At 35.0% G+C, this 16,583-nt stretch overlaps 2 protein-coding genes across 4 annotated transcripts; one reads left to right on the top strand and one right to left on the bottom strand.

Moving 5' to 3' along the window:
• Positions 1–346: 346 nt before the first annotated feature.
• LOC117687352 (uncharacterized) lies at positions 347–11,463 on the bottom strand. Of its 3 annotated transcripts, none has more exons than XM_066081849.1 (12): positions 11,265–11,463; positions 10,580–10,632; positions 10,026–10,093; positions 7,337–8,560; positions 6,784–6,871; positions 5,171–5,231; positions 4,545–4,644; positions 3,284–4,118; positions 2,776–2,826; positions 1,824–2,297; positions 1,334–1,432; positions 347–936 (listed from the first exon to the last, which is right to left on the bottom strand). In XM_066081849.1, the coding sequence occupies exons 1-12, from the start codon at positions 11,414–11,416 to the stop codon at positions 758–760; spliced, it is 3,384 nt and encodes a 1,127-aa protein (XP_065937921.1). In that variant the 5' UTR covers positions 11,417–11,463; the 3' UTR covers positions 347–757. The 3 variants fall into 3 exon arrangements, 2 of the variants coding, with proteins under 2 accessions (XP_065937921.1, XP_065937926.1); XM_066081854.1 differs by having other exon boundaries at positions 6,784–6,868; XR_010713047.1 differs by having other exon boundaries at positions 914–936; positions 1,791–2,297.
• Positions 11,464–11,681: 218 nt separating this feature from the next.
• Positions 11,682–14,747, top strand: LOC105326910 (uncharacterized protein KIAA1143 homolog). Its single transcript, XM_011427144.4, has 3 exons — positions 11,682–11,842; positions 12,756–12,888; positions 14,288–14,747. The coding sequence occupies exons 1-3, from the start codon at positions 11,738–11,740 to the stop codon at positions 14,506–14,508; spliced, it is 459 nt and encodes a 152-aa protein (XP_011425446.2). The 5' UTR covers positions 11,682–11,737; the 3' UTR covers positions 14,509–14,747.
• The last annotated feature ends 1,836 nt before the right edge of the window (positions 14,748–16,583 follow it).

Genomic DNA, 16,583 nt, shown 5'->3' with positions numbered 1-16,583 from the left:
GTAATTTAAGATGTAACATTGGTAAGAGTTACATCATCAAAGGAGTACACATTTTTGAAGACCTCACAATGACAACAAATAATACACAACAATTCTGATCATTAGCAACATTCATATTTTATTGCAATTTCCATCGCTTTTTCTTCAATACTTCAAGTATTATAAAACACTAACATGCGATTATATATATATATATATATATATATATATATATATATATCATTCATAAAACGGCTTCCTCTAAGACTAAATGAATATCCTAATACTGTAAATGGAGAGATACCAGTATCATTAAATAAAGTGGGACCTACATGCTATTCCCAGTGTGACTTAGTTGTGTTCTTTCTGATACGTTCTTGCCCATATCACTATTGTGTCTATTCAGTAATGAGACATTACTCTTATATTTGCCAATTTTTTCCTCTTGCTTTCTTTATTTTGTTTTGCAGATCACTTCTCTTCTTTTCCTGTGCTGAGGCTTGATGTTCAACTCGACCAGACACAGTTTATTTTGTTCACATTCTAGCTGTTAATACTACTGTGACTACTCAGTACCACGACTTTTTCACGTCTATTACTCAGTTACTTATTCCTCAAGTGCATTGTGCCTTTACATGTAATTTGGTCGTACATTGAGGTTTTTCTTTCCTTTTCTTCTTGTATTAATGTAATGCATAAAACAAATCAGAAACTGTTCTTTTTCCTGAATTTCTTTTTTCTGCAATAACTTGCAATGATGTTCTGCTAACTATATGGCTCAGTTCACAGTTCGTTTTGCAGCTTCCATTTCCCGCAGTTTTTTCCATCCTCTCTCACGCGATGTTTTCCTTTCGTTGAAAATCTTGGTTCTGATTTTTTGGATCTGTGTTTTCTCCTTCAGTTCTTTAATGCAACCAATTGTGTGGGACTTCAAAAAGGCCTGGATTTCTTTCTTACCTGAAAAAAAAATAATCAATTTGAAAGTACTATTAATGAATACTAGGGCAAGTACAGTTTAAGTGCGCATGACTGTGCATCTTTTTATTTTCATGCAGACTTAGGTGCAAAGTTATAACTATCATTTGAACTATGTTTCTATACAAAATTAACATATTTACGTAATGTTCATTAGTTGAGAAAATGTGAATTTATGAATTTCATATGAATTTTGAAAACGGCAACTAGTAATAGAACAGACAAAATCACAAAGTGTTCATTATGAGATCTGTGTTAGAGATAATTGAAGCAGGGTGGACAAAAAATCTAAAATAAGCAAATATATGGCTAGTCCCAAAATAATGTAATAATAGCAGGATTCCGTAAAATATGTGTTTAAAATATTTTAAATACTTACCTGGTAAATTACCAGTGTTGTCATCTTTATCATTCTGTGTGTATATGTAGCTATGAAAATGACGCCTCAACAGGTGGGTTTCTTCTCTAGACCATTTTACTGCATGAAAAAAATATAGTTCTGATTCAACTGGGCAAAAATATTGAGTAAATATTACAGAAGAATTGAACAATCGGTAAAAATTACAGAAGTAATAAGAAATCATTCCTTGATTATTACGAGGTGATCGAATATGGTCAGGGGTGATCAAATCTATCACAGAGTTTTCCGGGCTTTACTGAATTTGATAACCTCATAATATTAAAAAAATGTTTCCTTATTTCTGAAATAAACTGTTTAAGTTATGTTATATGTATATCATACAATTGACGAGGTAGAAATTCAGTTGACATGTTAAATTGATTTGCACATGAAAAATACTTCTGGTAAGAAAGAATAAGATATTTTTAAATCATACCAACTTCCAGTTTTCATAATTGATCTGTCTAACCTGAGAATCTTCCAATCTTTTCAACAGGACATTTTTCTGTCTCCTCCTCAGCCTCGCTATGGACATTCCCCAGTCTGATTCTCTTGGCTGATCCATTCACTTCAACAGGAAATTGTTTAGGAACTGGTGTCCTGCCCGATTTCCTCTTTGGTGAATCATCAGATGTACCTACATCTCTGACCCCCTCCTCAGTGGCTGGCATACTGCTCGATGTATTGGTTGATGCATCAACATATGTACCCTGTTCACTGCTCTCTTCTCCAGTGATGTATTCCGTGACCGACATTCCAGTTGTTGTATCTTCAGTGTTAACATCCCCAGTAATGTGTTTTCTTGCTGATATAATAGATGACGTATTTTCAAATGTACCCTGTTTTGTGGTATCTTCAGATGTGACTTGTTTTGTGCTGGGTTCCTCTGTAATTAATTCACACATACCATTGTCTGCCTCCATTGAAGCATTATCAAATGGCTCTGTAATAACAAAACAAAGTGCATTATTCAATTGCTCAAAAAGCCATTCTAGTATTCTAGTATTATACTCATGATTTGCTAAGAATGAGGCAATGCTTTTCATTCTATTTCATGTTATCAAAAAGAAAACGTGTTTTTAACAAAATAATTATTGTTATTCTTTTCTGCTAGTCGGGTAGATTTAAATTTTCATTCAAATGGTATCTAAAGAACAGTTTCTGTATCTCATTATAAGTTGTCAACTGTTTTGGTTCGAAATTTTCCAAAATCTAAAGGGGTCATCGAGAAGAAGCTTCTATATCTCAGTTTGTTGTCACTTTTTCCCTCAAATGATTCTCCTTATTCTTAAATTATCAGCATCACTTTAATATTCCAATGTACTAAACATAGATACAAACCTATCACATTTCACAATGAACCAATATTAATTAAGAAAAGCTTTTTTGATTTTTTTAAATTTCATAAAACAACACTTTACCTGGGGGAGCATCCGATTCTGATATCCTTGTCTGCTTTTTTACAGTAAATCCTAATATATTTATGGAAATATCATTATTTCATTGCAATGTATCGTAATAATAATATGTATATCATTATATAACCATCTTGTAGAGAAAATTGCAAATGATATCATATACAAAAGTTAAATAACAGTATTAGATTTATAAGGCCAGCATTTACATGCAGTTACACACCACTATTATGAAGTTGTCATTTATTATGTTATTAAAAGGAAGATGATGTCATAACAATTTTATTTTACCTTCCACAGAACATTACAATTTAGTGGTTTATAAACCCAGAAATAAAAACAATTGGTTGTCAAAAGTGATTTTTTTTTAATTTCCTCCTCCTACAGACCTTTATCATTTTGTGGTTTGTAAACCTAAAAATAAAAAAATGCTGGCCTAAAAAAAATAATAAATATCAGCTATGCAAGAAACATAAAACAAGCAAAAACAGATAAAAAAAAGTTTTTATCTTACTTTTAATTTTACTGGTGAATGATTTCTTGAAGTTTACAAGGTCCTTCTTTGTTTCAAACTGTCTGGTACAGGTGTAGAATTCATCCAGAGATTTCACCATTCGTACGACAGTGTTATAAAGGGCTGATTCCTCCCCAGTCTCCGTATAGTTGCTAGATCCATTCAGGGCCTCCAACAGCTTCATGGCCTCCATCAAGTCCTTCATATTGTCTGTGTCAAACATGTCTTCTACTGCTCTTCCTGTAGCGCAGATGATACGGAAATGGAAGAACAACCTACTTAATTCCCTCATGTCTGTGATTGCAGTTTGTCTTGCTTCTTCACTCATCCCTTTCTTCATTCGATGTGTGTTGTAATACTGGTATCCCATGGTTTTTATTGAGTTGTTGGACTTGCAGAACTCATCAATCTCTCCGTGAACAAACCTACCCAGAATGTTCTGGAAGCCTATGTCTTTTTCCATGTTATCCATGAAGACTTTCCTGAGTCTTCTAGTGTCTCTGGAAATATCATCGGACACACATTTATGTTTGAAGAAGCAGCGTTTGGAGTAGAAGCCTTTGCAATCACTACAGACTTTTATTTCGTCTTCTTTGGATCTTGATTGGGTCCTTTCTCTCATCAATGGCTGATTTTTGCCTTTGTCCATTAGGAGAAGATTGTACAAGTAATTTCCCTCCCTCCGTTTAGCAGTGAAAAATTTCATCTGAGCTTCAAACGGCTTCTTTAGAATTGCCTGCACCTCTGGTTCAAACTTGTGTTTTCCCCTCATGTGATCGGCTATTCTTCCCCCTTTGATAATTTGTCTACAGTAAACACAGAATCGATCTGGTCTCTGGAATAAAAACAACATTTTCCATTAGGTAATTCAATTACTGTCTACAAGGTTATTTTTGCCCTACATAACTTTCGCCATTCTACACCTGTGAACAGTTTCGCCCCGTCTTGAATTTGTCAGACACAGTTGTGTTTTAGGTGAGATATTTTGAGGCAGTTGAATTCGATCAATCTTACATTTCTCTGATGACGAGGATAAAAGTGGCAAAAATAAAACAGGGCTAAATATTTTCCTGCATACATGTACAGAACATATAGTTACAGAGTTGTCATGGCTTATACAATTACATTATTGGAAGGGATTTACGAAAAATGTAGCACAATCGAATAATTATACACTTAGAATGACACACTGTCTTTATGATATAAGCAAGAAAACAGTATGTTAATCATTGTTCAAGAATCCAGCTATAAATCTACATACTCTCTTCTTTTTAAAGTTTGCTCTCCCTTTTCCTTTTCTATTTCTTCCTTCAGCTTCAGTGTCTTTTGATGGTGAAGGATATTTGGTACCAAATTCAAGACTGATAAAAAAATTAAATAATTTATCAACAAATATTTGCATCTACCGAACAATTTCTGATCTATTTCTAAAAAAAAAACCTTTTTTGATTCATAGGTCTATAAAAACTGACAGGGCTAAAATTTACATTATTCAGTTCTAACCAGTTTATTGATTGGACAAAACCTTCAACAAACTATGAAGAATCATTGTCAGCACGAAACATAACAAGTGATGTCAGACTCAAACTCTAATATAAGGCAACTTGGTTATTTTTTTTATCTAATGTACCAACATTCAATAACCATAATTTACTAACTCTTATTTACTCTTTAGTACTCTATACTAAGTTTGGTTAAATTTGACCCTTTGGTTCTAGGGAAGAAATCAAAAAAAAAAAAAAAGCTTACAGACAGATGGAGATACAGACACAGACAGATGGAGAGACAGACACAGACAGACTGACGCATGCAGTATAACAGATAATCAAAGCTCACTCAAGCTTGAACCTTTATTATGATAAATGTCTTATGTATTGTGTTACTTACTTTTTTCTGCTGGGCTTTTGAATTGTTGTTTTCTTTACTGCTGATGAATTTTTGGATGGTGCTGAAATACAAATTAAAACTGGATAAAAATACATGTAGATCTTCTTTATTCTTCTGAATCCTTCTACACAGTTATCAATTACATAAGAAATTTAAGACATTAACACTTTGATTATTATAATGATTTTTTGGACACAAACTATTTCATGTTAAGTTAATTCTGCACATTTCATGATGAGTGGGGAAAATTTAGTGTTGTCTATCAGAGAGAGAGAGAGAGAGAGAGAGAGAGAGAGAGAGAGAGAGAGAGAGAGAGAGAGAAGAATGAGAGACAGAGGAAGCAATGGAGAGAGAATTTAACTTAAATTAACCATTTCTTTATTATGCAAATAGACATAAAAGGATTGGACATCAGACAGTGCCAATGCAAGACCTCTCCCCAGTGTTAATGTAAAAATAAAAGTTAGGAAAATATCATACCGCATAAAAATTGAAATACCTGATCACATCTGAAACATATTTAAGCAGTGTTAAGTAATCTAACAGTGGCATGGTCAGCAATACACATAACTACAGTGTACAAGGGATGGGGGGGGGGGGGTCAAAATATCTTATAAAATTCCAACCATATATGCCTTGAGTACCATTAACAAAGATAAATCCTGACTTAGACCCCCAACTCCTAGACTAAGTAAAGATTCAAGAAATATTTATGACAACTAGAGGTACTGTGCAAGCTCACAATTGATACCCCCCGCTAAGATAAAAATCATAATGCGTGTATTTTTCCAATTATAGAAAAAATTGGATGAATCAATTTCAACGTCCATTTTCTATAAATAACAACTGCTCCATTTTTTTTTTAACTGTTGGTCATAAGCTATATTTGTGTGAAGTAAGAACATTCAATGCTTCTCCAAAAGAAAGATAATGACTGGACACAAATTTTGCACTTTTCTGCCAGTGACCTTGACCTTGCCCAAATGACCTTGGGTCAAGGTCATGACACACCCTTAGGTCATAAGCAATCTTTGTGTGAAGTAAGAACTTCCAATAACTCTCCATAAGAAAGATATGGACTGGACACGAATTTTGTATTTTTTCTGCCAGTGACCTTGACCTTGCCCGAATGACCTTGGGCAAGGTCATGACACACCCTTAGGTCATAAGCAATCTTTGAGTGAAGTTAGAACTTCCAATTATTCTCCATAAGAAAGATATGGACCGGACACGGATTTTGTATTTTTTCTGCCAGTGACCTTGACCTTGCCCGAATGACCTTGGGTCAAGGTCATGACACACCCTTAGGTCATAAGCAATCTTTGTGTGAAGTAAGAACTTCCAATGTTTCTCCATAAGAAAGATATGGACCGGACACGATTGCAAAGACAAAGGGACGGCCAGACGGACGGACAGACGGACAAGGTGATTCCTATATACCCCCCCAAACTTTGTTTGCGGGGGGTATAATTAGGCTCTTGGGAACCTCAAAAAGAACATTATAGTCAAGACACTTTCACAAGTATTTACAATATTTTGCCAAAAAAAATATGTTTTAAAAATGTTTGAAAGTGTAAAAATAATAAAAGCCCCACTTCATGATTCAGACTCACCATCACAGGGTTGCTCCTTTTCTTGTGGTTTGTAGGATATGGTAGGGGTTCTGGATTTCTTTATGACTGTTTCTTGGTTTGCTGCCTTCTAAAATAATTGATCATTGAGACTGGCAGAATTTCATGTACCGAAGTAACATTGATAGGAAACTGGGAAAGTTATAGTGATTTATAGTCAGTTTTAGGCCTGATAGAATCTTTGCTCTGGTTCATATGTTTAATATTTTCAAAAAAAAAGGATTAAAAGTCAACTTTTTTCTTGTTTACATATTAAATAGGTGAGGGAAGTACCTTTTTCATAGCACACAATTTCATAGCACACAATTTAAATTAAGTAACCAAAGCAAATAAAACAAAGAAAAATTGTTCAAGTTCACTACACATTCTTTAATCACATGCCTGTCTGGGTTAAGTTTATGTCAACTTACGGCAAAGGGAGAGAAAATATTTTCTAGACTAGAAATATACATGCAAAATGCAAAGAGAGGGAGGGACAGACTGATTGCTATATAGCACTCGCATGATGGTGCTTTAATTATGAAATTTTATGTACCTTGTCTGCGCCAGTTTGTATAAATTGGGCCTCCATCAGGGTGTGCAATATCTTGTTCTTTAACAAGACCACCACTGGTTGTTTACCCAGCACCTGCTTACTAGAGGTGGGTACAGCCACCGATTTATCAGGCTCTGGACTCTCCTTCTCAACGACATTGGATAATGACTCAACACTGACAATTACTGGCATAAAGGGTGCAGTCAGTGGACACTGAAGATTGTCTGTGGCAGTGGATGTAGACTGAAGATTGTCTGTGGCAGTGGATGTAGACTGAAGATTGTCTGTGGCAGTCAGTGAAGACTGAAGATTGTCTGTGGCAGTCAGTGGAGACTGAAGATTCTCTGTTGCAGTCAGTGGAGACTGAAGATTGTCTGTGGCAATCAATGGAGACTGAAGATTGTCTGTGGCAGTGGATGTAGACTGAAGATTGTCTGTGGCAGTCAGTGAAGACTGAAGATTCTCTGTGGCAATCAGTGGAGACTGAAGATTCTCTGTGGCAGTCAGTGGAGACTGAAGATTCTCTCCATCATTGAAGGCTACAGAATTTGAGTTCCCAGATAAAGCTGGTTCAACAACACAAGAGGACACTGTTTTTGTAACTGATTTATCAAATGCTGGGCTATTCTTGTCTTGATGAAGGTAAGCAGTGATGGATGTTGAGTTAAATGCTTCACAATTGATAACAGATTTGGAGTTTTCAGATAAAGCTGTTTCACTGTAATTTGAGGGCATTGTTCTCTGAACTCTGACTCCATGACTAGTAGAATTCACTTGATCAGTCTGTGAATGATTTGGCAAATTTCCATGAGTTGAAGCCAAAGGTAACACTGAAGAATTGCATTGTGTTGGAGGAAGTTCTGATTCAGCACTCAATAATAAAGTCTGCAAGGCCGCATCAAAATGATCTGTTTCTGCAGGCTGAGTGACGCTGGGTGACTGTTCACAACGTAACAATAGAGAGGTTTCCATGGCTCCCCTGGAAGGAGCCGATTCTTGTCCCTGTGTTACTTCACAACTTAACTCTGCTGCCTGATTCTTGTGTTGTGTTGAATCATGGATGTTTTGTATAATGACTGCCCCTTGACAGAATGAGCCATTCTGGTCTTCTTCAGCAGAGGTACTGGCCCATCGGTTGTCTAGGCTGGCTGGTGGAGGTCCTGTGTTGTTAACACCCTGGCAAAACAATTCCTGAGGATCCATGGATTGTGCATTACTGTTGGTCTGTTAAAGAGCAAATAACATCATGATGTCATTGACAAAACATTTATTATCATAATATATAGTTACATTTTATTCTCTCAGTGAGTGTGGTCTTAAATTTACATCTTACACTAAAACACCTAAGTTCCACTATAATTTCACATTTCATACATATTAACAATGTGTTTTCTTTGAGGTTGGTGGGTGGTATTGAAAGCCTTTTCTAGGCATACAGCAAAGTGATGAATAGCAATGTGGTGTGGTGGTTTTTTACAATTTAGACTTTCCCTTGTAAGTGGGCAGTTGGTCTGTGTTTTCATTCATTAATTTAATCAGAATCCTATTCTTTTATTTTACGAGATGTGAGTGGTGTTCTAATTGTATTTGTATGAAAAGCCTCTTTCTGAGCAAATTCCCCAGCAATAAATTTTGTTTAAAGTTAAATCCATCTCCAAGACATGAAGTCACTGAGGGCAGATGTTTATCTCAAGGGAGTTATTGACTCTCCTTGGATGGGACACCAGTTTATCAGGGCTCTACATTAACTTTTTTTCCTACTTGTCCATTCGGACAACTGACCAAGACATTTACTTGTCCGAACTTCAACTTCACTTGTCCGAAAAATTTTCAATATTAATGATCAACTATTGTCAACTTGAAAACTACAGTTCTGTATTACTAAAATAAAGTCATTAATTGATTATTCTAGCTATAATTAATAACCTGGCTTTTTAAAGGGAAACTTAAAGTGTAATTCCTAAATGTAACATTTAACATGATTTGTCAGCTGTAGCTTTGTCATGGCATATTACAAGACAATTTAAATTTAGCATCAGGTTTAAAAATACATGCATAGTAACTGTTCTATTGATTTCTCAGCTAAACACAGAAAGTCATCATAGTCTATCAATGATGAATGAAACCTAGAATAAATTACATTTCTTTCCATAACCCTTTATTTTTGCTACCTTTTCTTCCTTAACATGTGTGTTTGGTACTTTGTAAGATCAAATATTGAATGTTGTTTGAAATTAGTGAACTTCAATCTCGATCAAGAGTAACACAATTGCATTGCAATTTGAAATTCAAAATAACTAATCGATAAACTTATAACGAGACTACTGATAAACTTATCACAAAACTTTCTTTTTTAAATGTTGGAGACTTTTTTACATAAAAATGCACTTGTCCAGTCGGACAAGTGGCCAGCAATATTCACTTGTCCATATATTTTTTATCTGGTACCAGACAAGCGGACAAGCGTTAATGTCGAGCCCTGTTTATATTTAGCCAATCCCCTCTCCACCCAATGTAAGTTGGACCCTATTTCAGCTTGTTTGATTTATGAAGATACAATGCCTTGTCTAAGAACTTTACACACAATGAGTGAACATAACCTGGTTCTAACCAGCAACCTTTGGATTAAACTGATGACCACTTGGCCATGTGCCTCACAAGTGATGACATATTATCAGTCTGCCCTCACCTTATTGGTCCTGCTTTGATCAACTTGACCATCAATACTGGTAAATGGCTCTGTTTCTTCTTCTGCATCTTAAAAAGCACCACAAATAACAATTAACATTCAATCAGATACTGTGGAATCATTAAATTTCGTGGGGGCCAATTTTCGTGGATGGCTTAAATTTTACAGGTTCGTATGGACTTAATTTCATGTATTATTATATATCTACAAAAGGAAATATGACTTTATTATCCTAATTTATCAATTCGTGGAGGATGTTTTTTCGTGGACGAGAGGTACCCACGACTTCCATGACAATTGAGCCACCACGAAATCTAATGATTCCACAGTAAACAACAATTTTAAAAAAGACAGAATCATTAATTTTCATCATACTAAGTCATAGACTCTCCTCTTCAAAACAAAGTATTTGACAATGCGTTTGCAATTTTAATCTCTCTACTTCGCTCATTCAATTTTCCTATTTTAATTACACAGATCTGTATGGTGTTCGTTGACTTTACAGATATAAAATGCAGGCATTTCTTCCAACTTCCTTTAGATCGATAACTTACCTGGATCTTCATATATAAACTCAGGCAGTCCCAATTCATCAGCTTCAGGAGTGCTGCAAAATCATGGGGACATCTTTAATTGTAAAAATATAATCAATCAATTAAAAATAAAATCAATATATTATAGTGGCAATAAACATAATGTTATAAACACAACTTCAAAAATATGCTAACTGTAAAAGAATAGGAGAAATTGCAATGAGAAATGGACCAGACCAGGATTAAAGCAAGGCCCCTTGAATCGTAGTCAGTTGCTCTACCAACTGATTAGAGCTATCTGGTGCCGTTATTCAAACCAATCTGACCATTACACAACATTCAAACCAGTTGTATCTGCCAATGCAAGATATAGCTTAGTTTTTAACCTGAGGCCACAGGAAATCCAATCTAGTCGGTAATTACAGTTGCTGCTGTGATGAACTATTGAAACTGACAGGTTAACTATTCTGCCAGGTTAAAGATTAGAATGCTGTATGGGGTTTTTTTTCCTTTTTTTTGGGGGGGGGGGGGGTACCACTTTTTCTATTTTTTCTTCTTTGCTGTAATAAAAATTAATGGGATGCCAATGCGAATTAGTCTTGATGGGATTATAAACAACAAGCTCTATATTAATCGGGGTTTAATTAATTCTGCTAAAAAGTCTAGTGTTTCAGCATCACCAACTGCTTTTGTTATAGATGCTTACCTGTCCAGTGAACAGTGATCTTTACACGACAGACCGTGTACCTCCACCAGGTGTGAGATGATCTGACTGTCGGGTAACCAGTAGTAACGGCCCACCAGCCGCCGCCACGTGCTGGCGTCTTTTCCCGTCAGATAAAATCGATATTCGTTCATCACATTGTTTACAAATATAGCAAACCGAAAGCGCGGTAAAAATTGGAGAAAACTATTTACCAGAAAAAGACACAAGAGAAAATTGGAGGAGCAATACAATTTTTCTGAGAAAATCTTTTTAAAAATATAGTTTGACCGTTACAGCAATGCAAATTCCTGTTAAAATTTGAGATTATATTATTATTTTTTTGATAGAATATGGCGTAAAAACAAAGTAATGTTGACGGTAACCTGTGAAAAAAATTCAGATTTTACCTGTTATTAGTGAAATCGGAGTATTATTTGTTAACTTGTACTACGACTAGGTTGCTTGTTTACAAAATGCCAAAGGCTAAAATAGCTTATGTTCAGAACGACGAACCGGACTTCATCAAGAAATTCAAGCAGAAAGTCGGATACAAAGAGGGCCCCACAGTTGACACCAAGGTACTTGTGTCAGTCGTCTCATGGTAGACGGGCACCTGTTTATACCGATTCCGAATTTCCTCAGGAGAAATGTAGTGTTTAGTTTGTTTTATTTAATCGGGTCGGGATCTATTGCCTATATGGGTTAAATTAGGTCGTATTTTTAGTTATAATAATCCGTTTATAATTATAAATTTTGCGTATGATTTATTTGTTTTGGAATAGAAATGACATATCTACATGTACTATCGAATAGCTTTACTGTACCCGGAGATTTAGTTGAACGATCGAATTTATATATGGGTGTATCAACTGTAACCATGGTAACAGGATGGAATGAATAATGACCAAACAGACCGGGATTCGATCTTGAAACCCTAGTCAGGTGCTCTACCAACTGAGCTGTCTGGTGCCGTTATTCGAATCTTCACCCTCAAAGATGGAGGTTCATTCCCTCTGCAGGATTTAACCTATCAGTTCAAGGTGTTGACATGGCACCAAATGTAATGGGACGGGAGAAATAATGATCAACCAGACAGAGGACCTTGATTAGAACCTGAGCCCTCTAAAACTCTAGTCGTTGGTATGCGAACTGGTCTGACTGGCACATATTTCCCCTCCTAAATGATAATTGCCCTCAGACTCTTGACCTCAGCAGTACTCAGTGATTTTAAGTAATAACAACAATTTGAGTGCTGCATTGAAGTTGGTTCTTACATGTAAGAGCAAAGTCGATTGGTCCTTATAATAAGAGGAATTTCAATCTCATACCATCCCCCACCCCCACCCCCCATACCCACTGTCCACCCCGTTAACTCACTTTTGTGTGGATTGGTCTAATATGCTTGATACTATAATTATATTTACCTGCTTGATTAGTGAATCAGAAGATGCTATTTACCCTGATTCTACATTATTTGACAACTTTTTTCAGAGGGAGATCCCGAACTTTGAGGATGACGGTGATGAGGATCGACCTGACAATGACGATGAGAAGCCGATGATAGTACAGCTACGGGAGGGTGATCTAACGGCTGAGGAGGTGGAGGAACTGGAGAAGAGTCAAGGTGTGTGGATATTAAGAGGACTGGATAACGGGACCATATTTATACAGTATTGATCTTCTTTACAAGAAGAGCTCTGAATAAAGATAAAGGAAATAGTCAAATCTAAAATACAAAATGTATGGAATTTTTTTTTAACAATTACAGTTTTAAAATAGCAAGCAAATCATATTTAAAAACTTCAAATAAATCTGATGGCCATGGTACTAAAAACATACTACATTTGGCTGTGTATTCTATTTAGAGCTTTTGGCGGAATGCAGCTTCCGCTAAATCAAGTACATTGCTAAATGCCATGCATAAAGGTATAAAAAAAAAAGTCACATTCAGGAATACGCTAATTCAAATCTACCCAAACTTGTTCAAAAACTAATTTTTGCAAAATATACATGCCAAATGTATTACATTTAATATTGTAATTTGATGACCCAGCCACCTTAAGCAATTTTGCCTTCAATCATAAGCTGCAAATATGTAGCTCTACAAGGAAATGCAATTGGAAATTAACTATAGAGCTACAATTTGGGATTTATCACACACAAACTTGCAATCTTTAGCGCACAAAAACTTGCTCTTCTTTTAGACTTATTAACCGTTTTTCCTAACACATTCTGTACATTTAATACCTTAAATTTTCTCAGACATTTAATTTTAACAAAAGATGTCACATTCAGTTCAGTTTTTTTCTTCATTATTGCAAATCCTATTTTTTTAACACTCTCATTAGTCATTCCATGTTCATGAATTTTGTCCATTCATGACAGAGTTATCTTTCTTGGAACATGCTGCATTTAACTTTCTTCCAAAAAATGATGTGCATAGCAATAAAATGGTTATGATTTATATACATGTATTTACATTTGACCATGTTATCAACAACAAAATCAGTGTAGATGGTAGAAACAGTGATTGACCAGACAAGGATTCAAACCCCAGACCCCAGAATCACATTCTGGTCGGGTGTTTTACTAGCTGAGATAAATGTATCTGGTGCTAGCATGTGTGGATCTAGAAGTGGGAGGTGGTTACACCCCCTCCCCTCTCTAGAATATTCAAACTTACTAAGATTCCAGTCCATCAAAAATAGGTCCCTGACCCCCTACAGAATTATCACCATGAACCACCCCCCCCCCCCCTTTGAAAATTTTCTCAAACCACATATGTGCTAGCGATAGAACTGGCCCCGGGGCCATAAATCTTAGACGAGCTCACTTTTGATCTCAGTCTCAGTTTTACACTATAGGTTCCTTTAATTTTGTAAAAGTGAGACTTAGATCAAAAGTATGCTCATCTAAGTTTTATGGCCCCGGGGCCTGGTCTGACTTTAACAAATTCATATTCCTGTACATGTGTAAGTCTACAGCGTATGTTGTACATGTAATCACTTCTTTGATTTTTTCAGAGCCTGCGTCAGATGGGAAAATCAAGTTCAAGAAGCCGGTGAAGAGAAGTGGGGATGAAACAGAACTGAACACCTCAACAAAGAAAAAGAAGGAGCAGAAAGATGAAGCAAAGAAGGAGGAGAAAGAAAAGAAAGACAAAAAGGAAAAGAAAAAGTCAGGGAAGGCTGTCAAGAACTCGACGCTGTTGTCTTTTAATGAGGAAGAAGAGGATGCTACTTAGTGTTATCTTAATAGAGTGTTGACTAACTTGTATTCCGCATGAAAATGTTGCCATAATGAATCTCTTGTGGGTAGAGGCAGTTTGATACAATTGATGAAAGCCGTGCTATCTTAAATGATCATACAGAGTCCTCCATGCAATAATGAAAATGGTATAAAAATCGTGTAAGGGTTTTTAAATGGAGAATTGTAACCTGTATTAATATTTGCTGAAATGAAATCATCTTAAATAGTGGAGAATTTTTTGTTTACTTTTCACTCCAGAAAAGTCACTTTAAAAGTAACTCTTCTTTGAGAATTATGTATTCTCAACAAAATACCAGTGTGCAATTTTGAAAATGCAATTTTGAAAATGATTAATGTATTATATTGATCATGCAGTCATTGACATTTTTTATGAAAAAAGTACATGAGTTATTTTTTTTATCCAGGTTGATCAAGTCACAAAGTCGCATATTTAATAACAAGAAAGCAATTATAGCTGATAATTGTTTTTCATTCAATTTATGATTTAACAACAAAAAATAAATGAATGAATGAAAAAAAGTTTCATTTTGAGTATCATTGTTGAATATTGAATTTTATTTTAGAAATGTGTTATATGTTAATACTTATATGTAACCGTGGGTTTTATCATCAAATAATAACACGCACAGCCATTGAGATTTCGATTGATGATTTATGGTGATACAATTTAAACACCCTACAAAATACATACAACATAATCAATATTTAATAACAATAGAACGTATTTGATCACATTTGTAAATAATAATAAATAGACATATTTATCATCAAGCATAAAATCTAAAATATTACACTGTTAGCTAACTTCATGAATTTACTATTCAAAAGGAAATAGGTCTTATTACCCAAATTATAAATAGTAAACTTATAGATGGAAAAGATCAATAATTACCGAATTGTGGACTCAGGTGACTATTACACGTAATTAGTCTAATACAGACATTGACAATGTATGATCAGCAATACATGGCTTTGACCTGTATATACAATAAGGTACTTGTCAATCTATGTACAATGATATATAATTATCAATTGGTCAGATTTATATCAATCTATATAACACGTAATAATTGATTGCTATAGCTCCGTGTAATTAATAAAACAACTTGATATTCTTTATATCATCAATTGCTTATTTACTTCTCACATCAATCACTTGCACAGAATCTTTCATTCTCTCACTAGCAATATTGTTAATGGAAATATTAATAAAAGAACTTACTTTCTAAGGTCATTGTTGTGTCCAATATAAATGACTTAAGAAATATATATAAACCACTTTAGGACCTTCACTCTTTGACTGTAGAGTTGAAATTAAATTATACATAAAACAAACTGAACTCTCTAGGAATTTGACCCTAGAATAACCAATGGAAATCCAGAATTCTTGTTATGACCAATAGACTGTCACTGACCTCTAAACTAGTTCTTATCTAAAACTAGTCCTAATGAATATTTAAAGTAAGCTAAGAAAGATAACTCTAATAATAAATTAGTAAGTTCCTGCTTAGTGAAGTTAGTAGTATGTAAATGTACTACATGTATAATGTGTAGTTTAACTTTTAAATTGTTTTATTTATTTTAAAAATATTTTATTTCTGAATTTAATTACTTAAAGTTTATAACCCTTAAAATAACACATTATCACATACTCCCCCCTGTTGAAAAATGACGTCCTCGTCATTAGGAGTATATGCATGAACAGAATTAAAACACATTTACTTGTTCATAATATTTGCAATCAACTGAATAAAAACATTTTCATACTTTTTATCGGTAGTTGCCATGAGTTGCTGTAACATAGACACTCTTTCTTTCCAGTCATCTGATACTCTGTAACAATGATAATCAGATAAATGACTGGGTGGTTTACTTACCCGTTTACTTCTTCTGACTGATCTATGCGACTCTTCCTCATCTTGATCTATATCAGTATCATGTTCTTGAACATGATTTTCTACTTGTTCAAGTTCGTCTGGTGGAGTAACTTCCGCCTCCTCCTGGGCTCCGGAGTTCCCAGTTTCCATCACCTGACTCTCCTCTCTAACC

The sequence above is a fragment of the Magallana gigas genome, chromosome 1 (genome assembly GCF_963853765.1).
Source record: "Magallana gigas chromosome 1, xbMagGiga1.1, whole genome shotgun sequence".
NCBI classification, from domain to species: Eukaryota; Metazoa; Mollusca; class Bivalvia; order Ostreida; family Ostreidae; genus Magallana; species Magallana gigas.
This window is presented reverse-complemented; position numbering and strand designations above follow the sequence as displayed.

Coding starts and splice junctions, on each gene's coding strand:
- LOC117687352 (XM_066081849.1), bottom strand. CDS start 11,416: ATGAACGAATATCGATTTTATCTGACGGGAAAAGACGCCAGCACGTGG. Junction 10,094..10,579: donor GTTTATATATGAAGATCCAG/GTAAGTTATCGA, acceptor GTGCTTTTTAAG/ATGCAGAAGAAGAAACAGAG. Junction 4,645..5,170: donor CAAAAGCCCAGCAGAAAAAA/GTAAGTAACACA, acceptor TTTTTTTATCAG/TCTTGAATTTGGTACCAAAT.
- LOC105326910 (XM_011427144.4), top strand. CDS start 11,738: ATGCCAAAGGCTAAAATAGCTTATGTTCAGAACGACGAACCGGACTTC. Junction 11,843..12,755: donor GCCCCACAGTTGACACCAAG/GTACTTGTGTCA, acceptor AACTTTTTTCAG/AGGGAGATCCCGAACTTTGA. Junction 12,889..14,287: donor GGAACTGGAGAAGAGTCAAG/GTGTGTGGATAT, acceptor TGATTTTTTCAG/AGCCTGCGTCAGATGGGAAA.